Here is a 26,441-nt window from a genome sequence, read left to right on the forward strand (position 1 = left end):
TTGAAGTACTTTGAAGAAACAAGGTGGGAAAAGGTGAATTCCAAACCTCCAAAATTCAGGGTTCATTTTGGGGATGAACACCACAACTTACTTTCTGATGAAGAATGGTTACGGAATTTCACCTCTGTGGCCCTTTCAGCACTAATGAGAGATCTGCAAGAGCAGAAAGGCCACAGGGATGGACTCAATAATTTACTTGCCTTCCCTCAAATGACTTTGAGATGTCAAATACAGAATAAGAAGGAATTAAAGAGCCAAACCCTTAATATTCACCTGACTCTTGTGGCAGTTCAAAACGCTTCCTTTGGAAGTCACACTAGATGTTTGGCTTCTAATTTCATTTTTCATTCTGCATTCTATTAACAAAGTTACCCCCAGAGTCCACCCCTTAATACAGTACCTGAGCAACTCAGATAGGAAGAGGGTTTGGGGTGTGTGTGTGTGTGTGTGTGTGTGTGTTTTGTTTTCTGTTATGTTCTAACCATCCCTTTTCATTCTCTACCAGAACAGGCTCTTAGAGGCAGGATCAGATGGGTGATGAGGTGGTGAACCAACTTGCCCCAAAAACTTGTTTTCTTCCAGACCAGAGCTTATCCAAAGTGAATCTGTTTGGAGATTTCACTTTGCCTCTGTTCTTCTGAACTTCACAGATTACTTAGCCCGTTGCCTTTACAAAAACTGTCTTTACGCCAGAAGCCAACTCACCCCAAATGCCCTCGCCTTCCAATCCAGATAAAGAACCAAAAGTAGTAGAATGATAGATTTTTTGAGAACCTCTAGACACTTAGCGAGCCTGTAGTGATGCTGTAAATGCCCTACCAGATCCTCTTTACTGGCTGATGCACCCATTCCCCTCCCAGCTGCTATGAGTGATAGCTGCTAATAACTTACAGCTGCCCCTTCTGACAGCTGTTCTTGGCTGAATGGGGGCGCTGCCTCACAGGGAGGTTAACCACGCCTACCACCCTCCTAGCCTACAACAATGTCCCACTGATAAATGAGTTTAGAAAGGCCTTGCCTCAACTTGTGACCAGCCCTTGTAGTGCAGTGCATACTCCAGAGCTCCGGTGGGATCAGAGAAAAGTTCGTCTTCCACTACATCCTAGGTTGACTCCTTTCCTTCCTCTCTTCCTCCCTTCTCTTTCTCCCCAGAGCACACCCTCGATATGTCACATGTATCTGAGTTCTGTTTCAAGCCCTGCTTCTAGGTAGCCTGACTAGACAGCAGGTACCAGAAAAGGTCCTAGGCAAGAGAGTCTAAGGATAAGATTCCAGGTGATATGTGATTCACCGATCTCCATGCAATTGTGTAAGACTCCCACCTAGGGGAAAGTGAGTTGGGAAATGGGTAGAAGGGCATGCGTTGGCTTATTCAATCTCTCTGGTGTTTGTGAACGTGAGGAAAACAGTCATTGGAAGAACTGTGAAATTCGATGACCATTGCTGCTTTGAAGAAGGAAAATGATAGGCCTGGGCTATTCATCATCAATGTAAAGCAAAGCATAAACGCCAGAGAGACGTTTTAGTGCCCCACCATAACCATCATCTGGAGTCAGAGGACAGGCTGGCAGTCCTAAGGACCAGGCTCAGGGGCCCACTTCGAAGAAGCCAAACTTTAGTAGTGATTGACTTCTCAGCCAAGGTCAGTCTCCAACACTGAAGTCAGGGCTCTAATAAAGAAGTGGTGGATTCCCAAGACTAGGGATAGGAACTTCAGATTGCTCTAAACTCTGGGTCTTCAGAAGTGACCCATCTTAGCCCCCCAACCTGAAGACAATGTAGAATCCTCAAGTGAGGCAAATACCCTACAAGACAATGCATTCTTTAGGATCTGCCCGAAGCCCCCATGGCCACTAGACCACTCACTAAGGTTAAGTCTCAGTATGGCCCAATTGGACAAGCATAAGTCTTACTTAGGGAGGAAAGGAATGATACATTGAAGGAGCTGTAGGACCTGCCTGTGTCTCTGCCTCTCCCTGTCTCTGTGTCTCTCATGAATTTAAAAAAGAAAAGAAAAATAACAGTCACAAGAGCTAAAACAAAATGCTAAGGTATAAATAACAAACTTGAAAATTGTGCAGGACCCAGAACTCATGACCAAGTCCTAAAAAGCTTTCTTAAAGATTTTCTGGGGATGCCTGGATGGCTCAGTGGTTGAGTGTCTGCCTTTGGCTCAGGCCCTGGGATTCGGGATCAAGTCCCGCATCGAGTCGAGTCCCGCATCTGGCTCCCTGCGAGGAGCCTGCTTCCCACTCACCCTATGTTTCTCTCTCTGTGTCTCTCATGAATAAATAAATCTTTAAAAAAAAAAAGATTTTCTGAATGAAGGGTTATACTTCAGTTTGTAAAGATTTTAAGGGTACTGTAACTGATGCCAAAGAAATTCTTTCCAGAATTCAATAAAATGCCTATAATATGAAGATTAAAATAAATTTACCAATGCAATGCAGTTAGTCCTAAAAGGACTCATGTGGCACTTACTAAGATGCTTGAATATTCATCTGGGCAATAAAGCCATTCATTAATACACTTCACACTTAACTGTATATGGCTCCCTTCTCTTGAAACAGCTCACACATTCATTGCCCAAATAAATACCCTCCTGCCATCTACTCTGGAAATCAGAGAGAGCAGTGATAATGCGCTAGTCCCCACCTTCAGTGAGCTTTTAGGATCTTTACATAAAGCAGGTGAGCAATGAGTGCCAATATTGCAGGAAGGAAGTGTAGGAGAAAACAGTATAGTGGGAGGGGCCAGATAAGTGGGAGGGGAAGTTCAGAGGAGGCTTTCCTGCAGGAGGCTCCCTGAGACTGAGCCCCTGCAGATCGACTGAGTGGCAATGTGCAAGGTGAAATTAGTAGGGGCAACCCAGAGCAGAGAGACACAGAAACAGATGGAGAGAGAAAGTCAAAAGAGAGGAAAGCAGAACTTGATAACCTAATTCACCTTGGTGAGTATCTAAAGGAAACTGGATCAGAACTGTGTCAGAAAAATTTCTCAACATAGGGTCAACTCACAGCGTGGTGGTAGCCAAAGGGAGAGGCTACCACCGAGCTCAGAGTTTCTCTGTTTGGAAGAGTGAAAATCGACATCCAATGATAGACTCAGGTCTCAACAGTTTTGTTTTTTTAGGTCTCAACAGTTTTGTTTTTTTTAAGATTTATTTATTTATTCATGATAGAGAGAGAGAGAGGCAGAGAGAGAGGCAGAGAGCCATTTAAAAAGGCTTTGTAAGGGGTGCATAGGTGGCTCAGTGGGTTGGGCAGCTGCCTTTGGCTCCAGTTGTGATCTTGGAGTCCCTGGATTGAGCCCCGTGTCCTACTCCCTGCTCAGTTTCTCCCTCCCCCCCCCACTCCTGTTCTCTCTTGCTCATTCTCTCTCAAATAAATAAATAAAATATTTTAAAAATAAAAGGCTTTTTAAAAGTGAGATTAGTTTTAATAATATACTTGATTTAATCCAATACACCCCAAATATTATCATTTAAACATGTAGTATGAGCCACATAGCAGGTTGCTCACTAGCCACTAACATATTGGAGAGTAAAGGTCTGTATAATACTAATCATCAGAGTAGAAACTATTCTATATTTACTTGAGGGTAAAAGTTCTGTAGGGTACCTTATCAAGTGATAAAAACAAGTTACAGAGCAGTACATATATAAAAAACCCCAGGGGTGCCTGGGTGGCTCAGTAGGTTAAGTGGTCAACTCTGGATTTCAGCTCTGGTTATGATCTCAGGGTCTAGGATCAAGCCCCATGTTGGCCTCTGCACTCAGCAGGGAGTCAGCTTCAGGATTCTCTCTCTCCTTCTGCCCTTCCCCCTGCTCACACACACTCTCTCAAATAAATTAAAAAATCTTTAAAAAAGAAACCCAAACTCTTTAAGCATGATATCTTGAGTTCCTATGATATTTAATAACTTCACAGAAATTCCTTAGAGATCTTTCCATTGAAGACTATCATGCTACTTAAAGAGCATTTCTAATAATTTTTATTTCATTGCTTTTTTGAAGTGTGGTAAAATACAACATAAAATTAATCATTTTGACCATTTTAAAGATTTTTTATTTTAAGTAATCACTCTACCAAATGTGGGTCTCGAACTCACAACCCCAAGATCAAGAGTAACATTCCACTGACTGAGCCAGCCAGGTGCCCCTCAAAGTGTGTAATTTAGTGGCATTAAGTACATTCACAGTTTTCTGCAACCATTAGTTCTATCTAGTTCCAGAATTTTTTCAATACCCTGAAGTGGAAACCTACACATTAAGCAGTTACTCCCTATCTGCTCTTAATCTTGGCAACCATTAATCTTGTTTCTGTATCTGTGGATTTACCTATTCTAAGTATTTTATATAAAAGGAATCACACGGGCAGCCCAGGTGGCTCAGCGGTTTAGCGCCGCCTTCAGCCCAGGGCATGATCCTGGAGACCCCGGATTGAGTCCCACGTCGGGCTCCCTGCATGGAGCCTGCTTCTCCCTCTGCCTGTATCTCTGCCTCTCTCTCTCTCTCTCTCTCTGTGTGTGTGTGTGTCTCTGTGTCTCTCTCTGTCTCTCATGAATAAATAAAATCTTTTTAAAAATCTTGTTTAAAAAAAATAAAATAAAATAAAATAAAATAAAATAAAGGAATCACACACCATGAGGTCTCTTATGTCTGGCTTCATTCGCATAGCATGTTTTCAAGATTTATTCACATGGTAGGATATATCAGTACTTCATTCCCTATTACAACTGAATAATATTCCACTGTATGGACATACCCCATTTTATTTATCCATTCACCTGCTGATGGACATTTGGATTATTTCCACCTTTTGGATGTCATGAATAGAACAGCTATGAACATTTATATACAAGTTTTAGTTTGAATACCTGTTTTCAATTCTTTGGTGTATGTACCTAGGAGTGAAATTGCTGGGTCATATAGTCAATCTATGTTTAACTTGAGAAACCACTATACTATTTTTCACAATGACTGCACCGTCTTGCATTCCCAATACTTGAGGGTCCTAATTTCTTTACATCCTTGCCAACACCTGTTATTACTTTTTTTCTTTTCCTGGTGTATCATTGTGGTTTTACATTTCCCTAATGACTAATGATGTCGAGCATTTTTTCACATGCTCATTAGCCATTCATCTTTGGAGAAATGTCTATTCAACTAGTTTGTCAATTTTTAAATTGGATTATTTGCCTTTTTATTGTTGAGTTGTAAGAGTTGTTTATACTGGTTACTAGACTCTTATCAAATATAAGATGGGGATGGTGCCTAGCTGGCTCAGTCATTTAAGTGTCTGCCTTAGGCTCAGGTCATGATCTCAGGGTCCTGGGATGAAGCCCTACATCAGGTTCCCTGCTCAGTGGGGAGTCTGCTTCGCCCTCTGCCCCTCCCCCATCTTGTGCTCTACCCTCTCTCTCACTCTCTCAAATAAATAAATAACATTAAAAATATATATGATTGGGAGATAGTTTCTCTGATAGGGGTTGTTTTACTCTCTTGAGAGTGTCCTTTTTTAAAAAAAAGTATTTTATTTATTCATGAGAGACACAGAAAAAGAGAGAGAGAGGCAGAGACACAGGCAGAGGGAGAAGCAGGCTCCATACAGGGAGCCCTATGTGGGACTCAATCCTGGGACTCCAGGATCATGCCCTGGGCTGAAGGCAGGCACTAAACCGCTGAGCCACCCAGGCTTCCCGAGAATGTCCTTTAAAACACAAAACTTTTTAATTTTAATGAAACCGAGTTTATTTTTTCTTTTGTTGTTTGTGCTTTTGGTGTGTTTTTAATAAATTCCCTTTATAATAAGGAAGTTCTCTCCTATTGCTAGTCTGTTGGGTGTTTTTCTCATGACAGAGTGTTAGATTTTTTTTTAAAGATTTTTATTTCTTTATTTATTCATGAGACACACACACACACACACAGAGGCAGAGACATAGGCAGAGGGAGAAACAGGCTCCATGCTGGGAGCCCGACATTTGATCCCAGGTCTCCAGGATCACATCCTGGGCTGAAGGCAGGCGCTAAACCACTGAGCTACTCAGGGATCCCCAAAGTGTTAGATTTTGTCAAATGTTTTTGCTATATGAATTAATATGATCAGGAGGTTAAGGTTTTTTCCTCTTCCTTCTATTAATGTGGTGTATTGCACTAATTGATTTTTCACTTGTTCGTCCACTCTTACATCCTTTTTTAAAAGATTTTATTTATTTATGAGAGACAGAGAGAGAGAGAGAGGCAGAGACACAGGCAGAGGGAGAAGCAGGCAGCCAGATGTGGGACTCGATCCCAGGACTCCAGGATCACAACCTGACCTGAAGGCACTCAACCACTGAGCCACCCAGGTGTCCCCCACTCTTACATTCCTGAGAAATCCCATTTGGTCACATTTATAATCATTGTTTAGCTTGCTAGTATTTTGTTGAGGACTTTTGCATTTATATTTATGATATACACTGGTCTGCAGTGTCCTTGTGATGTTTTTGTCTGGCTTTAGTATCAGGATAATGTTAGCCTTATAGAGAGATAGAAAGTGTTTCCTCCTTTTCTATTTTTTGGAAGAGTTTGAGAAGTATTAATGATAATTCTTCTATAAATATTTTGTAGAATTCAGCAGTGAAGCCATCTTGTCCTGGGATTTCTTTGTTGGGAGGTTTTGGATTATCAATTCAATATCCTAATTTGTTATACACCACATTAATAGAACATAATCTTCTCTCTTTTTTTTTTAATTTATGATAGTCACAGAGAGAGAGAGAGAGAGAGAGAGAGAGAGAGAGAGGCAGAGACATAGGCAGAGGGAGAAGCAGGCTCCATGCACCGAGAGCCCGATGTGGGACTCGATCCCGGGTCTCCAGGATCGCACCCTGGGCCAAAGGCAGGCGCCAAACCGCTGCACCACCCAGGGATCCCGAACATGATCTTCTCAATTAATTCTGTCAAAGGCTTTTCCTTTGACAGAATCCAACTCATGATAAAAACATTCAATTCAGATTTTCTATTTCTTTATGAGTTAGTTTTGGGAGTTTGTATGTTTCTAGTAATTTGTCCATTTCATCTATGTCATACTTTGTTGGCATATAATTATTCATAGTATTCTTTTATAATGCTTTTTTTGGTAAAGTCAGTAGTAAGATCCCCATTTTCTTTCCTGATTTTATTGAGTCTTCTCTCTTTTTTTCTTAGTCGATCTAGCTAAAGTTTTGTCAATTTTATTAATCTTTTCAAATAACTAAATTTGGTTTTATTGATTTTTTTTTCTGTTGTTCTGATCATGATTTCATTTATCTTTACTCTAACCTTTATCTTTTCCTCTCTCTGCTAACTTTGGACTTAGTTTGCTCTTCTTTTTTTAGTTCCTTAAAGTATAAGCTATATATTTAAGACCTTTCTTTTAAATATAGACATTATAGCTATAAATTTCTGTTTTCACCGCATGTCACAAGTTTTGATTATTTTTGTTTTTGTTCATTTCAAAATATTTTCTAATTTATTTTGTGATTTCTTCTATGATCAATTTGTTATTTAAGAATGTATTGTTTAGGAGTGCCCAGGTGGCTTAAGTCGGTTTAGCATCTGCCTTTGGCTCAGGTCAGGATCTCACGGTCCTGGGATTGAGTCCTGCATCAGGTTCCCTGCTCAGCAGGGAGTCTACTTCTCCCTCTGCCTTTCCTCCCTGCTTGTGATCTGTCTCTCTCTAAAATAAATAAATAAAATTTTAAAAAAGAATGTATTGTTTAGGGGTGCCTGGGTGGCTCAGTGGGTTAAATATCTGCCTTCAGCTCAACTCATGATCTCAGGGTCCTGGGATTGAGGCTCCAGCTGGACTCCCTGTGCCCCTTCCCCCACTTATGCTCTTTCTCTCCCTCTCCCTTGTCTCTCTCTCTTTCACAAATAAAATTTTTAAAAAAGAATGTATTGTTTATAAATAAACTTTATATATAAAAATATGTTAAAACATATATTATATATAAAACTTGTGTGTATATATATATATATATATATATATATATTTATTATTATTTTTTAAGTGTGCCTGGCTGGCTCAGCAGGAAGAGCATACAATTCAATGTGGGGCCATGAATTCAAGCCCCATGTTGGATGTAGTGATTACTAAAAAAAAACCCAATAAACTTTAAAAATACATTTTAAAAAAGGATATTGTTTAATTTACACATTTTGTGGATTCTCTAGTTTTCCTTCTAAATTTCTTGTTTCATTCTATTGTGGTCAGAGAAGATATTTTATGTGATTCCATTTTTAAAAAATTTATTGTGACTTGTTTTGTGGCTTAACATATGATTTGCCCTGGACAATGCTGGCATATGGTTTTGTTCACTTCCTTCATGTCCCCACTGATTGTTTGTCTAGTTACTTTATTTATTATTGTAAGTGAGGTGTTTAAGTCTCCAAACTATTCTTGAAGAACTATTTCTCTGTTCTATTCTGTCAACTTTTTCTTCATATAGTTGGGGGCTCTGTTAGGTATCTACATAATTGTTATATCTTCTCAATGCATTCACTCTTCTATCATTAAATAATACCCTTCATTGTCTCTTGGAACAGTTTTGATTTAAAGTCTACTTCAGGGCAGCCCGGGTGGCTCAGTGGTTTAGCGCCGTCTTCAGCCCAGGGCGTGACCCTGGAGGCCCGGGATCAAGTCCCACGTTGGGCTCCCAGCATGGAGCCTACTTCTCCCTCTGCCTGTGTCTCTGCCTCTCTCTCTCTGTCTCTCGTGAATAAATAAATATTTAAAAAAATAAAGTCTACTTCAGGGGCACCTGGGTAACTCAGTGGTTGAGCATCTGCTTTTGGCTCAGGTGGTGGTCCTGGGATCCTGGGATGGAGTGCCCCATGGGGAACCTGCTTCTCCCTCTGCCTATATCTTTGCCTCTCTGTGTGTGTCTCTCATTAGTAATAGTAGCTTTTATACTCACCTGTAATTACCTTTACCAGTGTTTTTTATTTTTTTGTATAGCTTCAAGTTACTATCTAGTATTTTTTCATTTCAGTTTGTAGCACCCCCTGTAGCATTTCTTGTAGAGAAGATCTACTAGTAACAAACTCCATCAGCTTTTGTTTCTTCAGGAATGTCTTAATTTTGCCTTCATTTTTGAAGGATAGTTTTGCCAGGTATAGAATTCTTGGTTGACAGGTTTTGTCTTTTCAGCACTTTAATTATGTCAACCCCACTGCCTACTGGTCTCCATGGCTTCTGATGAGAAATCTACTGTTAATCTTGCTGAAGATCCTTGTATGTTATAAGTTGCTTCTTCCCCTGTCTCAAGATTCTTTTTTTCCTTCTTGTCCTATGTCTTGGTGTGTATAAATATGTGTTCATTCTACTTGAGTTCACTGAATTTTTAAAAAAGATTTTATTAATTATTTGACAGAGAAGGGGCACAAGCAAGGGGAGTAGCAGGCAGAGGGAGAGGGAGAAGTAGGCTCCCTGGTGAGGAGAGAGCCCATTGTGGGGCTCAATCCCAGGGCCCTGGGATCATGACCTGAGCCAAAGGCAGATGCTTAATTGACTAAGCCATCCAGGAGCCCTCACTGAGTTTCTTGAATATATGGATTCATGTTTTTTTTTTTTTTTATCAGATTTGGAAAATTTTCCATAATCTTTTTTTCAATTATTCTTCCTGCCCCTTTCCTCTCTCTTTTCTCCTTCTGGGACTCCCATTATGTATATGTTACTCCACCCACCGGTCACTTAGTCTTTGTTCATTTTTTTCATTGTTTTCTCTTTCTGGTTCTCAGGTTGAAATATTTCATCAGACCAATTTTCACATTTGCTGATTCTTTCATTTGCTCAAACCTGCTGTTGAACCACTTTACAAATTTTTTCATATCAGCTATTGTACTTTTAAGCTCTAAAATTTCTGTTTTAGGGGTCCCTGGGTGGTGCAGCGGTTTGGCGCCTGCCTTTGGCCCAGGGCGCGATCCTGGAGACCTGGGATTGAGTCCCACGTCGGGCTCCCGGTGCATGGAGCCTGCTTCTCCCTCTGCCTGTGTCTCTGTCTCTCTCTCTCTGTGTGTGACTATCATAAATAAATTAACACCTTTAAAAAAATAAAATAAAATTTCTATTTTATTTCCTTTTTTATAATGTCTATTTCTTTATTGACATTCCCTATTTGTTAAGACATAATCCTTCTGGTTTTCTTCAGCTTTTTTATATTCCCTTTAGCTCTTGGAGCATAGTTAATATAGTTGCTTTAATGTCTGTATTTTCTCAAGGATAATTTCTGTTTGTGATATTTTGATTTATTATTTTAAAAATATTTAGTTTCCATCTCCATTCCTGGCAGAGGGCTCCTAAAACCCTTGTAAATTCCTAAGTGATAAAAGCAGTAGGAGCATCTTTTGTTCTAAAGAGTTGACTCTGGGTGGGCTCCTGGATAGCTCCTGCATGGGAGCTGGCCATCTGAAAAACCAAGCCATGACGAAAACCTTGGAAAGGGGCTGGAAGTGGAGTTAATAATTGATCATGCCTATATGAGGAAGCCTCCCTAAAATTCCAACAGTGTGGGGTTCAGAGAGCTTACATGTTGGTGAACACATTTAAGTACTAGGAGGTTGATGCATCCCAACTCCATGGGGACAGAAGCTTCTGTGCTTTGGACCTTCTCAGACTTCATACTATGCATTTCTTAATCTGGCCAGCCATCTGTATCCCTTATCATATCTTTTAATAAACTGGTAAGTGTGAACTGAGTTCTGTGAGCTGTTCTAACAAATAATTGAATCCAAGGTTGGGAGGCAGTCACAAGAACCTCTGATTTGTAGCCAAGTTAGATAGAACTTGTGGGTAACCTGAAGACCTACTAATTGCCATTGGCATCTGAATTGGGGGGGGGCATTCTCATGAGAGTGGGCCCTTGACTTGTGAGATCTGACACTATTGATAGTGTCAGAATTGAGTTAGAATGTGGGACACCCAGGTAGTATCACATAATTGCTTTGGTGTGGGAAAAAACACTGAATATCTGGTGTCAGAAGTGTTTTAAGTGTGGTCTTTGTGTGAGAGTAAAGGAGAAACACAGTAAAGCAATAGTGCAGATTTCTCCCTATTCATTGTTCAGTTTTTTGATCCTGGGAATGGGCCATACTTTGTTGTGTCTTTGCATACTTCATACTTTTTTATTAAAAACTGGGTGGAGGGATCCCTGGGTGGCGCAGCGGTTTGGCGCCTGCCTTTGGCCCAGGGCGCGATCCTGGAGACCCGGGATCGAATCCCACATCGGGCTCCCGGTGCATGGAGCCTGCTTCTCCCTCTGCCTGTGTCTCTGCCCCTCTCTCTCTCTCTGTGTGTGACTATCATAAATAAAAAAAAAAAAAAAAAAAAAAAAACTGGATGGACATTTTGGTGTATTCTAGGAAGAAAAGAAAGAAAGAAAAGAAAAGAAAAGAAAAGAAAAGAAAAGAAAAGAAAGAAAGAAAGAAAAAAGAAAGAAAGAAAGAAAGAGAAAGAAAGAAGAAAGAAAGAAAGAAAGAAAGAAAGAAAGAAAGAAAGAAAGAAAGAAAGAAACTCCCTCGTTCTTTGCAGATTAGCTCTGTGTTGGGGCATTCCTTCAACAATTAACCAGGCTGTTTACACTCTGCCTAAGCCTTCATTTTCTGTTTATGCAGAGTCTAAAGACCAGTCAGTGGTGAAAGCTTATGATCTTCCCAGGTCTTTTGTGAGCGTGCATCCTGCCCTGGCCATGCATATGGATTTCTAGGTCCTCCACTGTGTGTGGGAGTCTTTCAAAGCCCTTTTCACCAAAGTTTCTCACTCTCTAGCTTTTCCTCCCCAGCTTTCGGAATGTCTATTATTTATCTCAACCATTATTTCTTGCCCCAGACAGCATTTGGATTTCATTCTTTTCCAGGAGCATCCTCCATGTAGCCATGGGCATCTTTCCACCCTGAGAGAGTTCTGGATTAGGAAGAACAAAAGCAGGTCCCTTGTGTGTCAGCTCTTCAGAGGACCCATAGACAAGTTGAAACAGACCAGCAGAATTTCTTGATCAAAGTCTCCTGAAGTTTTGGACTAGATGTGCACACTGGGAATGGTGGCTGCCTTTGAGACTGCTGCTGCACTGGGAAAGGATGGGGTAAGACTAAGTTAAAATGCCAGATCCTCATCCCCGCTGGTTTCAGTGACCTTTCTCATGATTAAGCATTTGCCTCATGGCCATAAACCTTTGACTTGGGACGCCTAGGTGACTCAGTGGTTGAGTGTCTGCCTTCAGCTCAGGTCGTGATCCTGGAGTCCTGGGATTGAGTCCCACATTGGGCTCCCTCAGGGAGCCTGCTTCTCCCTCTGCCTGTGTTTCTGCTTCTTTCTCTCTGTGTCTCTCATCAATCAATCAATCAATCAATCAATCTTAAAAAAATAAATCTTTGACTATCTTCTAGAGTTTTGATAAAGTTGATTCTGACAGTTTTTACCAGGATTTTCAGTGTTAAGGGGGATTTTCAGTGTTATGGGGAGAAAGAGCCCCTGGAAATCTGTACTCTACCATTTTTGCTGACATCACTCTTAAGAATTTTTTTAATGCTAATTTTTTGCTTGGACATAATATATAAGTGTTACACATGAAAAATATGAGAATTGTGGTCACTGGGAGTCTTCAGAGAGTTCAAGGAGCCATTAATTCTGATACACCATTTTCCCCACTTTCTTGAGAAAATTGTGGAAACTATACACACCAAAGTGACTTTGCATTGTTTTGTTATTAAAATTGAGAGTGATCATTTCATTTGAAGAGAAGGATGGCTAAAACAGAGTTGGGGACTGTAGCCTTCCCATGAACATAAGGAGATGATATGGAAGTCAGAAGACAAATGCAGAAAAGAGTGGTGATGCATAATGGCATGAACTTTCAAAGGAAGGAGAGGAAACATACCATACAAAGGATCATGTAACATCTTAAATTTAAAATAACTTCTATCAGGAAGCAGCCAAGCAGTGAAGGAACATTGCAGGCCTAGTTTTCGAGCAGTTGCCCCGGAGCCACCAGATGGACAGCCAGACCTACGTGACTGCCATGGCCAAGAACAACTGGGACATGGTGACAGTCCTGTGAAGAAAGGGCCCTGAATCCAAGCAGGCCATCTTAGCATCTCAGAGATGAGGAGAAGATGTGGAGATTTCCAAGAATGGGCTGCTGACCAGAACAAACAGCATTTGATCACCAAGACTATGGCCAAGCTGGATCATTATCAGGTGGCCCTAGAGGTGGGCAAGGTGATCCAGCAGGGCCAGCAGAGCAAGGGGCTGACTCAGAAAGACTTGGCGATGAAAATCAATGAAAAGCTTCAGGGCATAGTGGACTACAAGAGTGGACAGGCCATTCCTAAAAACCAAGTTCTGGGCAAAATTCAAAGAGCTATTGGCTTCAAGTTCTAGGGGTAGGATACTAGGAAGCCAACCAAAAAAGGGGCCAAGGGCAAAATGAACACAAAGCCTGGAAATAAGTATGTTCCTTCTGATCTCATCTGGCTGGTTGCCCTTGACCACCAGCTCTAGCATGGGTCTCTTCACGTGGCTGAGTGGAACATGGGGCATTAGCCCTACCCAGGAACCCTCCCTACCATACCTGGTGTCAAACAAACAACCTTGCAGAGTAAAAAATAAGTAAGTAAATAAATAAAATAACTTCTATCTATTCAGGAATAAAACCATAATGTGTGTTATTACCATAATGATTACATATGGTTCTTGTGTTTTGGACCAATGTAGAAACACAAGAATAAAAATAAAATGAGAGAGAGAATCAATATAATCAATAGAAATCCAATTAGAGTCTAAAATGTTAGCTGATTTAAAAAGACACATATATATATTAAAAAAAAGATACATATATAAATCAGGGGCAGCCTTGGTGGCTCAGCAGTTTAGTGCTGCCTTCGGCCCAGGGCATGATCCTGGAGACCTGGGATCAAGTCCCACATCAGGCTTCCTGCCAGGAGCCTGCTTCTCCCTCTGCCTGTGTCTCTACCTCTCTGTGTATGTCTCTCTCATGAATAAATAAATAAAATATTTTTTAAAAAGACACATATATAAATCAAATGATCTCCATAAATCAACAAGAACAACTCAGAACATGTTATGAGCAGTGACTCTCATCACAGTAGCTGAAACAAATAGCAAATAATAAATAACAAACTGAAATAACTCACAGGAAGAATGTGATCAAACATAACCAAGGGAAACATGTCAAATGCCAGGGTTATAACTCAATATTGAACCAGTATCACGTGTCCCCAAATTAGATTGTGACTGTGATAAAACTGATTGCAAAGAGATTCTTCCTTGAACATAATAAATTGGTTATAAACTAAATATATAAAACCTGTTAATTAAGTTATGAGTGTAATGTAATGAATCCCAAGAGGATTCCTTCCAGAAGTTAGTGAAAATGTTGTAAATGGCTCTCTGGACTATAAACATTAAATTATGATTACAGCTATGCACACAAGCGATCTTCTCTCCCCAATCCCCCAACAGTTCACGCTTTTATTCACTCATCAATTTTCCATTAAGTGTGTCCCTTGAGCATATAAGTGTGTGTATGACACAGAGAAAAATGAGGAGTCAGAGACATATTTGGGTAGGAAAGAAGTAGAATTGGCTCTAAAAAGTAACATCTAGCACAGCCCAGGTGGCTCAGCAGTTTAGCGCCACCTTCAGCCTAGGGGTGTGATCCTGGAGACCTGGGATCCAGTCCCATGTCAGGCTCCCTGCATGGAGCCTGCTTCTCCCTCTGCCTGTGTCTCTGCCTCTCTCTCTCTCTCTTTCTCTCTCTCTCTCTCTCTCTCTCTCTCATGAATAAATAAATAAAATATTTTTTTTAAAAAGTAACATCTACAATAAAGTGTGCTTAGGGCTCTGGGGTGTGGATACAGGCACTAGGAAAGTGCAGAATGGAGGGCCCTAACATAGGGGGATGAAGGGAGAGCTGTGAGGGGAGCATTATGGACTGAATCATGTCCTCCTAAAATATGTTGGTGTCCTAACTCCCACTACCTGAGAATGGGACCTTATTTGGAGACAGGGTCTTTACAGAAGCAATCAAGTTCTTTAAAAATGAGGTCCTTGGGAATCCCTGGGTGGCTCAGCGGTTTAGCGCCTGCCTTTGGCCCAGGGAGCGATCCTGGAGTCCTGGGATCAAGTCCCGCGTCAGGCTCCCGGCATAGAGCCTGCTTCTCCCTCCTCCTGTGTTTCTGCCTTTCTCTCTCTCTCTCTCTTTCTCTCTCTCTCTCTCTTTCCCATAAATAAATAAATAAATCTTTTAAAAAATGAGGTCCTTAATGAGGGCCTTAATCCAATGACTGTCTTTATAAAAAGGGGGAATTCGGACACAGACATACTCTCATGGGAGAACACCATGTGAAGATGAAGGCAGAGATTGGGGTGATGCTTCTATAGGCCATGGGAACATGAGTGATGGCCAGCAAATCACCAGAAGCTGGGAGAGATGCATGGAACAGACTTTCCCTCACAGCCTCAGAGGAACCAACCCTGTTCACACTCTTACCTTGGGCTTTCAGAATCCAGAACTGTAAAAGGATTCATTAATCCTACTTAAGGCTTCCAGTCTGTGGTAATTTGTTATGGCAGCCCTAGCAAACTAATACAAAGGGAGGGAGGTAATATGTTATGTGTAAATGCAACACATCACATTTCATTACAGACCTGAGTGATAAGTAATAGGAAGTCAGGTGAAGTGGGGCTGAGGCAGAGGAATGTTCTGGTCAGAAGGAACCAGATATGCATTTAGTAATCCTGTTTTTAAATTGTCTATATATCTTATAATGCTCTCACATCTTAAAAAGCTTGCTGGCCTGTAGAGAATGTCCCTGCCAGGGCTGGGATAGCCAAATCTTAAAGATAGCAAAGTGCTTGATCAACCAGTGCAAACCAACCAATCCCAAGTATACAGACCCAGCCACCTCCTTATCTAATGATAACATACAAGCCAATATTTCCTCTGCCCTAAATCATCCAGGGCTAGGTACCAGACAACTAGAGACCACCCCTATAGCCCAAAGCCTCCTGGAATTATTCCAACTAGCCAATCCTAAACTGCTGACTCCATGCAGAATAGAAACCCAAAAAAAGATCCTGGCTCATGCTTCCCCCTCACTCTGGTCTTCTGCCACCTGACCAACACCTGGTACTTCCCCTGTGGCCCTGCATGGCATGTGGTGATCCCGCCCCCCCCGCCCCCCCCCCCCCCCCCGCCGGGACCTGTGAGTACAACAGATTTCTTCCTTCCAAGCCTCATATTTGTTTCCTCCTGTGGCTGCACTAACTTTACCATACCACATTCAACATTTGTGTTCTTAGGTTTCCAGGAGAGGTGTGGGGGTGGGGGGAAAACCAGGGGAGAAGGGAAGCATAATGTCTAACTCACCTTAATGAGTAATGAAGACACAAAATCACACACTCGCAGAAGAAATCTTTCTGCCTGGGTTCTAATGGCAAAAGACCAATGAACACTACCACCAGGGTCAGAGTATCTGAGCGGATGTCACCCAGTGGTGGCAGGAAAGATCAGCCTCCTAGGAGCAAAGATGAAGAATCATCATTAGGAACAGTTATTAATACCAGCAAATGGTTGAGAGGTTCCTATGCCGCAGGCACCTCTTCTTTATGATTTAAATATATTAATTCATTTATTGTGTACAACAAGACTATGAAGTAGGTATAATATTTCAATTTTACAGATCAGAGGTTAATTACTTTGTTCATAATGTCACAATTAGTGTCAGAACATATATTCCTCAGCATTAAACTGTACATGCACAGATTTACTGTAAAACTGGAAATGGGGGCTTGAGACAGAGGGGATTTTCTAGGTAGACAGGACAGCATACATAAAGGCTGAAATAAAAGACAATAAGGGGGAGCACCTGGGTGGCTCAGTCAGTTAAGCATCTGCCTTTGGCTCAGGTCATGATCCCAGAGTCCTGGGATGAAGCCCCACATCAGGCTCCCAGCTCAGTGGGGAGTCTGCTTCTCCCTTTCCCCCTACATCCCGCTTATGCTCTTTTGCCATCTTTCTTTCTCAAATATAAATAAAATCTTAACAAAAAGACAGTAAGGGAAGAAAGAGCTCAGTATGCAGATTATCTTCAGGAGCTGTTGGAGAAAATCCATAACTCTTTCTGAAAAATGTCTCAGCTTAGTACAATAAAGAATTAAAGAAGTTTCGCTATTACCGGGATGGTTTCTCTGATCTCAATGTTGTCAATCAGTGTCTGTGATGGGATGAAGTCTCCAAGAGTTGCTTGCAAGGTAATAAGTACATTAGAGCTAATCAAATAATATATTAATAGCATATGCTATTGTGATACTATTGTATACAAGGTACACCCTCTATATAATCTATATGACTTTACACATGCTAACTCATTAATTATGTTAAAAAACACTATGAGAGAGAATTAGATGCCCATTTTACCAAAAATGAAAAGAGAATGGTTTAAAAACAAATAAAACCAGGAAAGTGCCACCAGGCAAATGAATGGGGTGGAGTCATTGGCATAAAAGGTGGCAATGGTAGTCAGAAAGAGGGCATCGTGGGCAATACAAATCCATCTTTCCTGGTATATCTGAAAATATTCTTCAACTGTGTCCAACTCTGTTATAGAAGCTCTGCATGTTAGTATTTAAAAGGCAGGAATAAAAAAGTTCCTGAAGTAAAATCATTGACTGAAAAAGCAAGTTTTTGAACAATACATACAATATGTAATAAGAATTCAAAAACTAAAGTCCAAAATATTATATGCTTTCTATGGGAATATGTCTATGCATGTAAATGAATAGAAAGAGATTTGGACAAATAGAAAATGAGAAGCGCTTAATTCTCAAAAGGGAAAAGAAGATGGGCTAGAGTATAGTCAAATGGAACTTGACTTAAATGCAATGTTTTAATTTTTTCCAGAAGAGTTTACATATTCCTTGTATAGTACTATTAATAAAAATTTTGTTTGGCCAAAGATCTGATTTTGTTTTGGCTTTCACTCTATTCATCTAAATTAACCTTGAGAAGGCAAGTGTTTGATTTCAGAAATGCACCCTTAAGGCATTGGTGAGCATAACAAAGAAAATGCTTAGAGGTAATTATAAAAGATAATATACCAAAAAAAATTTCAACAGTGTAAAACTTTAGAGGTTCGTTCTAAGATTCCTAGCCAGCAAATTTAATGTGTTTGCTCCAGGAGAAGCTACTTTGTACAGCTACCGGGAACGGGTAGGTAATAAATAATACGAAGTTCCTTTTCACAAACGTGTCCTTACACTTTTATGTTAAGAATTTATTAAGAGGAGTCATTCCAGCATTAAAATGTTTTAAGTGTTCCTCTGAGCAATAAACTCATTCATTAACACATTTAACTGCAGGGTCTTCTTTATGAGTTTGCACATAAGTGAGAGAAAAAAAATGATTGGTCAGACATCAAGAGTTCTTGCACTGTCAGGTTAGGAAGGGAAAGAGGTGCGAAGGAGACGAGAAAGATGGGTAGCAAAGAACCCGGTGAAATGGGGGCTGGAGCAGGCAGTGTGGAACACAGGTGGAACAGCAGATGTGGGAGTGAGGGTTTGGAGAGCCTGGTGGCCTCCTCAGCTCAGAAAAATATATATCGCAGAGTAAGGCTGGATAAAAAAGGAAGACCGAAGGAGAGACCATTCCTTGGGCTTCGTGATTCCTGGTCTGAGTGATGTCCTTTAATGTCTGTCAGATAGAATCAAACGTCCTGGGATGCCTGGGTGGCTCACCGGTTTAGCGCCTGCCTTTGGCCCAGGGCGTGGTCCTGGAGGCCCGGGATCCAGTCCCACATCAGGCTCCCTGCATGGAGAGCCTGCTTCTCCCTCTGCCTGTGTCTCTGCCTCTCTCTCTGTGTCTCGCATGAATAAATAAATAAAATCTTAAAAAAAAAAAAAAAGAATCAAACATCCTTAGGGAGAAAGCTGAAAGCATCATCTCTAACAAGGCAAAATACAAACAAGGAATAAAAGTTATTGAAAGATACAAAGGATCAAGTACTTCTGTGTGATTTATATGCCTTAACTCATGAGGACCTACAACCAACTTGGGAGTTTGGTACCATTAATAATTCCATGTTACAGCTAGGAAAATGAGGCAGGAAGTTAAGAAACTATTTTAACCCACCAGTACCACCTTTGCCAGAGATCCTAAAATATTTCCTACTGGTTCCTAACCACTCCCACAACAGCTCTGAATAGGCCAGTTGAGGAACACCATGAAACAAACTGAAAAGAAGAAGAGGAGGAGGAGGAGGAGGAGGAGGAAGAATAGACCTACTTTAAGGGGGAGGGTTCTCAAAGAGCCAGAGAAAAAAGTAAGTTGCAGGTCGATATGTAAAGTTGCATCTTGTAGGGCAATAAGAACACAAATCCTGGGATCCCTGGGTGGCTCAGCGGTTGAGTACCAGCCTTCAGCCCAGGGCATGATCTTGGAGTCCCGGGATCAAGTCCCATATTGGGCTCCCTGCATGGAGCCTGCTTCTTTCTCTGCCTATGTCTCTGCCTCTCCCTGTGTGTCTCTCATGAATGAATAAATAAAATCTTTAAAAAAAACCCCACAAATCCTAAATAATATGTATTTTCTGTAGGGGTATGTGTATGTACATACGAACATAACTACATATGTATATATATGTACGTATACATATAAAATATTTATATATATTGGGGCATCTGGCTGGCCCAGTCAGTGGAGTATGTGGCTCTTGATCTGAGGATTGTGAGTTGGAGCCCCACATTGGGTTTAGAGATTACTTAAAAAATCTTGGGATGCCTGGGTGGCTCAGAAGTTAGGCGTTTGCCTTCAGCTCAGGTCATGATTCCCGGGTCCCTGCTAAGTGTGGAGTCTGCTTCTTCCTCTCTCTCTCTGCCGCTCACCTACTTGGGTTCTCTCTCTCTCAAATAAATAAATAAATAAAACCTTTAAAAAAATCTTTAAAATAAATAAATAAATTTTTATAGGCTGGAGTTGCATAGTATATAAATAAATATATTTATTGAGATTTGTGTGTATATAAATACAATCATATGTATATATGCACATATAAGCACATGTATTCCTATGTATAATAAAAGTATATTTCGTGTATTTACATATATGTATATATAGTTATATGTACCCACACATATATCCTCACATTATTACTTAGAGTCTGTGTTTTACCACCTTACGATATGGTATTTTGTGTATTGATCCGCAACCTATATATACACGTGTGTGCTAATCAATATAAATACCAGGATGCTGGACAGATAAACTGCTTACTTCTTGGGGGGAAGACCGAGATTGGCTGTGATCATCAGGCGGAGCTTCAGACCTTGTCGAAGACCGCCCAGAGGGGCGTCCAGTGGCGCAGGCTGGGGTACCCCCTCGGGGCGTGGCAGGAACCCAATGTCCACGCCCCACAGGCCAGCGCCCCAGGACCAAGTCCACCAGCGCGCCTGCGCCAGGGGTACGCCCGCGCCGGGCCAGTCCATCCCCTCCTCCTGGGAAGAGGAGGGGAGGAGCCTCAGGCAGGGCCGGCCCCCCGCCAGCCGCGCGCGGGAGGCTGGGGCGGGTCTTCCGCCTCGCGAGGAGATACTTCCGGATCCGGTGGCGAAAGGCGCGCGTTCGGATTTAGAAAGCCCTTCGCTGCCGGGTGCTTTGGCGGCGGCCGGGGCGCGCGGTCGGAGATGCTGGGAGGTAGCTGCGGGACTCGGGAGCGCGTGGCGGAGGGCGGCTCGGCAGAGGGCTCGGGCCCCGGGCGTGGTGGCGAGCAGCCAGGTTGGATATCCCAGTAAAGGGAACGGCTTGTGGACCAAGAGTAGGATGTTGGAGGATGCTTGTGGAGCTCACCCCGGTTAACCATTGGAAAGAGAAGCCGAAACCGTCAGAAAATCGTACTTTAAAGCGGGAGAATAAAGGGTGTCGGAGGCAGACACTCCCACCAGCCTCAGACTTAACTCTGATTTGGAAGGTCACGCTCAGCGCATGCAAGCTAGAGTCCAGTCTCCTAAGAGCCAAGACCAAAGGATCGGACCTAATCAAAGAAGATAACGCTGCTGACTGTTAAAACGAGCTGGCCATACATATATCAACGGGTTTAATCCTTACCGCGATCCCGTAAGGTTGGGTGGTAGTAGAATCTTCTCGACCAAGAAGCTGAGACACAGGTTAAAGACTGTGTTTAAAATCACAGCTACTAGTGGCAGAAGTCCCTGTAAAAAAACTGGATACAGAGGCGGTTTTTCAGGTTGTCTGGAATATTGACCTATTGGAGACGCCTAATTTCCCCTTCAGTTAGGGGAATGGCTGGATTAACTATGGAATACCCAGTTATGGAATACTGTTGTACGAACATTGGAAATTCCCCAGGACGTATTTTGGAGTGGAGAACAAAATGCATGTTGCAGAACAATACCATAAATAAATAAGAAAATTAAAAAAAAGCTGTTGTAAAAAAAAAAAAAAGTAGAGAGCAGTGAAAGGTGATATGTGAAAAACGTCCTGGTTGCCCAAATACAACAGGTAGTGCAACTTCAGGCAAGGTGTTTATTGAAAAGCTCTTTTTACATCTATGTTCTCAACTATAAAATAGGATAATTACAGCACCTAGCTTGTAAATTGTATTGAGGATTGAATGAATTAATATTTGTGAAAGCACTTAGAACAGGTGACAGAGGGGCATCTGGGTGGCTCAGATGGTTGAGCAGGGGTTGGGCGTCTGCCTTCTGCCTTCAGCTCGGGTCATGATCCTGGAGTTCTGGGATTGAGCCCCATATAGAGATCCCTGCTTGGCAGGGGAGCCTGCTTCTCCCTCTGCTCCTCACCCCACTCATGCTCGCTTACTCTCTCTCTCAAATAAATAAAGTCTTAAAAAAAAAAAAAGAACAGGTGAGGGAGCTGACTAGTACTCGGCAAATATCAGCAATTATTATTTTATTATGATTACTATCATAAAACCTTCTGTAACTTATGCTGTTGTTTTCAATGTTCATGATAAGACATGAGGACATACACATAATATACCTATCTTTGGGCACATGTAGAAATACCCAAAGGGAACCTCAATGGAAATTAAATTAATGGATCTTGTGTATGCACCATGTGACTTTACTCAGTATCACTAAGTAGGTCTTTTTTCTTTTTAAAGATTTTTTATTTTATTTATTCATAGAGACACAGAAAGAGAGAGGCAGAGACACAGGCAGAGGGAGAAGCAGGCTCCATGCAGAGAGCCTGACGTGGGACTCGATCCCAGGTCTCCAGGATCACGCCCGGGGCTGCAGGCGGCACTAAACCACTGCACCACCGGGGCTGCCCACTAAGTAGGTCTTTAGTGATGTATGATAGCTTCTTTTCCTCCACATCCTCACCTACACTTGGTGTGAAAGATTAACTTTGAAAATATAATAGTTTGACATCTTAAACTATTTCACTGTTTAATTTGCATTACCTGTACGTAGAGAAATTTGTGCATCTTTTCCTGTTTATTGGCCATTTGGGGTCCTTTCCAGTTAACTCCATGTTTAATATTGCATGTTTATACGCTATATCATGTTTCTATTTTTAATTAATTTGTGGACAGCCTAGATATAGTCTGGTTATGGAATAAGGTTGACTCTCACATTTTAGGCATGGACAAGTGGGTGGATTATATGCTACTTGAATGAAGAGAGGTAGTAGAAAACAAATTTTAGGGGGAATATTGTGAGTTTGCTTTCAGAAATTTGAGATGCTTTTGAGTTCATTCAAGAGAACAAGTCTGTGCTACAGAGATACATTTGGGAGTTGTCAGCTTAGAGATACTATGTAAAGTGATAGCAATGCATGTGGTTATCTCCTGAGAGAATTTGGAGTGACATGACAAGAACGCTACAGAATTATGCATTTGGAGGAGAATCCAGAAAGGAATCCTAAGATGAAGGGTCAGCAAAATAGAGAAAAACTAGAATTGTGTGATACCATGAAAGCCAAGAGAGAAATATGCTCTTCCCCCACTCTCACCCTCAAGTTTTGTAATGGTTGCATAAAGTTTCACTGCATGGGTGTATCCCAACTGCTCTTCTTTTTGGGAATTTGGATTTATTCCAGTGCTTTTCTATTATAAACTACACTTTGATGAACACTCTTATAGATTTACCTTTTTTCATCATTCTGATTATTTCCATTGTATATATTCCTGTATATGGATTAAAGAGTATGACTATTTGAAAATTTTCACTATAAGCTGAGTATTGTCTTCTAGAAATGTTGCCTTCATTTATATTTCCATGTGAATGGGTTTGCTGTTTTCTCCATTCTGGTGGTGGTGGAAAGTGGAGAACTGGATATTGCATACTATTGTTTTTATTGGTTGCAAAGTGTACCATTGCATGGATGTTTATAATTTACTGAATTATATTGTCTTTTTGTTTTGGGTATTATATAACTTGTGTTGCAATTAATAGTTTTAGCTGAATACTTTTGCTTATTCTTAACCTGTTCTTTAGAATAAATTACTGAAAGAATTGATGAGTCAAAAGTATTTGCATTTTTAAAGTTGTGGATACATATAGAGAAACCACCCTCCATAGAGCCTGTATTCTTCCCATCAACAGAGCAGGTGAAGAGGCATCCCTAATCTTTGGATGAACCATTCCAAATTGCTTCTATCAGGCTGAACTCATCCCGTATGATTTTATAAGAAAACTTTATTCAAATAAAATTAAGCAATACCACTTTTGCACATGCCACTGGGGTTGAGGCGCAAAATCTGAAAGGCTTTTTATTCCAGCTGTATTATCGGATCTAGAATCTAAGAATTATTTCTAACAGCATTGTGTTGGTAACCAAGTAATCAGAGATGTTTCCAGAGGGCAGAGGATTTTTTGAAGCCAAGGGCTCCAAATCATAGTCGATGCAGTGTGGCCATGGGATCACTTGGTCTCAGGTTTGAAATCATTTCAATAGAAAGTTCAGTCTTAAAAGCAGCGAATTTCTGTTAGGTTGGATTCACTTTGGAACCGGAGTGGTATTACACATTTTGTAGTGTTTTAACGGTTGACTAAAATAGGTTCAGTTCTTGTTGAGATAGGTCTTGTAGATGCTTTTATTGCTTTTTTTGTTTTTCCTTTTTTGAAAAACAAGTGACAGTCACCGTTGCATCTGCAGAGAGCATCTATTTGGATGAGAATCTGTAGACACGGGCTTCTTACATGAGCATCCAAGTCTTAGCATGAGATGTGATCGCTCTGACCCCTGTTGTGCGGGTGCTGATGTCTCGAGAGCGACCGGGACCGTAGGTTCAGGCCCCCGCGGGCGTGGCGCGCATCCCGGGCCCGCACCCGGACCGCCGCGGGCCACAGAGGACCAGCCCACCAGCGCGCCTGCGCCGAGGGGCGCACCGCGCGGGATCCGCCCTCTCTCCCTCTGCCCCGTCCTGGGAGAGGGAGAAAGGGCGGGGCCTACGGCAGGGCCCGCCTCCGCCAGCGGCGCGCGGGAGGCCGGGGCGGGTCTTCCGCTGCGCGAGGGGCTACTTCCGGATCCGGTGGCGGGCGCCGCTGGTTTCGAGAGAGGCGTCGCTGGGCTGGTAGTCTGGCAGGCTGGCGGGCTGGCGGCGGGCAATGCTGGGGGGCAGCTCCGGTGCCCGAGAGCGCGAGGCGGAGGGCGACGGGGCGGAGGCTGTGCCTGCGCCTCCTGCCATCGAGTTCCCGGCCGACGGCTCGGACCCCAAGTATGATGGTGAGGGACCTGGAATGCCGCGACCGCCCTCCCCTTGCACCCGTCTACCTTCATTCCCGGGCGGGCAGGGCGGCTGTGAGCTTGGGGCGAATTCGGCTGGATCCGGACACGAGTGCAGTGCGAGGGGGAGATGCGGGAGGGCGGTCTGGGTAAGGTAGACATTTATTGAAGAGTGTCGCGACCCACTCGTTTGTTTACGGTTCTGTTCCGTGGTTTCCTCTTTGCCGACTCGGCTCCGGACGTGCTAAGATTAACCTCAGGCTGCTTTCCAGCTCGCGAGCGTTGTGGTTTTTGTTAGGTGACGAGAATGAGCTTTGTACTACTAGAAGGGGACTTTGCAGACTTATACACTCAACAGTTCGGGTTAAGCGTTTTAATTTGTAGCTTCTCTTTTGATGCAGTGATGAGGGAGTTAGAGACCTCTCATAGTGGGGCGCTATGGAAATCATCCGTGTGTGTGTGTGTTTGTGTGTGTTTAAGATTTTCTTTATTCATCCATGAGAGAGACACACAGAGAGAGGCAGAGACATAGGCAGAGGGAGAAGCAGGCTCCCTGCAGGGAGCCTGATGGGGGACTCCATCCCAGGACCCTGGGATCACCACCTGAGCCAAAGGCAGACGCTCAACCACTGAGCAGCAGAGTCGTCCCATCCTTTTGTTTGTTTGTTTGTTTTTTAAGATTTTATTTATTCATAAGAGACACAGGCAGAGGGAGAAGCAGGCTCCATGCAGGGAGCCCGACGTGGGACTCGATCCCAGGACTCCAGGATCATGCCCTGGGCTGAAGGCAGGCGCTAAACCGCTGAGCCACCCAGGGATCCCGTCTTTTGGGTTTTAAGAAAAGAAATGCCCAAGGTTTTTTGTTTGTTTGTTTGTTTGCTTTTTTTTTTTTTTTTTTTGAGGCTTTTGGTTACTAGGAGATACGGAGTTAAGTCAGGCAAGTTATTCTGCATAAAGTGAGGGATACCTAAAACATTGACTCTAACCAGAGTATCCAGGATTTTATTGAAAGTTCATAGATCTTTAATTAATCAGTCGTTTGGGCAGTTTAAAAAATATTTATTTGAGAGAGAGAGCAGAGGAGGGGCAGAAGGAGACAGAGAAGCAGGCTCTTGATTGAGCAGGGAGTCCCACTCCGGACTTGATCCCAGGACCCTGAGATCATGACCTGAGCAGAAGGTAGGCGCCCAACTGGCTGAGCCACCCAGGTGTTCCATGTTTTGGCAGTTTTTAAAACTAAACTGTGCTATGAAGAATGAATAACGATTCACGGAGGTTTTTACTTTATGGTAGTTTGCATAGGATGATTACAGGGAATACACTCAGTTGCAGCATGAAACAAATATTAACATGTTGCGATGGATTAGAAAGGGCAAGGGATTGAAAAGATTAATTTATTCCTTAAGTCCTTCGATCTTCACCGCTAATACTGTCTATAATTCTTCACTCTACAGGGAAGCAAAAACAGACTGGTGGTAATTTAAGTAGGTCATTGACAGAGGACAGGTTTAAGGGAACTTTTTTTTAACGAACTGATTTTTTCACATGAAACCCGGTGTACTGTGGCAGCTCAATAATATGGGAAGTGTTATATCAAAGGAAAAGCCCCAGCTGTAAACATGCAAGTCTGTCTTTGCTGTAACATTATGATAAGGCTTTCTGCAAAGGAAAGATTATTCTTGAAGGGAGTGATC

General features: G+C 42.1%; 2 protein-coding genes and 1 pseudogene across 2 annotated transcripts in view; 2 read left to right on the forward strand and 1 right to left on the reverse strand.

Annotated features, from left to right (window-relative positions):
* USP42 (ubiquitin specific peptidase 42) overlaps positions 1-20,441 on the reverse strand; it is a 71,605-nt gene extending 51,164 nt beyond the window's left edge. Inside the window, exons 1-2 of the mRNA XM_077907751.1 lie at positions 20,311-20,441; positions 16,411-16,558 (exon numbers count right to left, since the gene is read on the reverse strand). The gene's annotated coding sequence lies outside the window, so the exon portion shown is untranslated. The remainder of the gene's footprint in view (positions 1-16,410; positions 16,559-20,310) is intronic.
* On the forward strand, positions 13,039-13,400 carry LOC144319244 (endothelial differentiation-related factor 1 pseudogene; annotated as a pseudogene).
* A 4,101-nt stretch (positions 20,442-24,542) lies between the features above and the next one.
* Positions 24,543-26,441, forward strand: part of EIF2AK1 (eukaryotic translation initiation factor 2 alpha kinase 1) — a 32,954-nt gene continuing 31,055 nt past the window's right edge. The window contains exon 1 of the mRNA XM_077907765.1: positions 24,543-24,747. Within this exon, the coding sequence (XP_077763891.1) occupies positions 24,630-24,747 (118 nt within the window). The 5' untranslated portion in view covers positions 24,543-24,629. The remainder of the gene's footprint in view (positions 24,748-26,441) is intronic.

The sequence above is a fragment of the Canis aureus genome, chromosome 8, assembly GCF_053574225.1.
Source record: "Canis aureus isolate CA01 chromosome 8, VMU_Caureus_v.1.0, whole genome shotgun sequence".
NCBI lineage: Eukaryota > Metazoa > Chordata > Mammalia > Carnivora > Canidae > Canis > Canis aureus.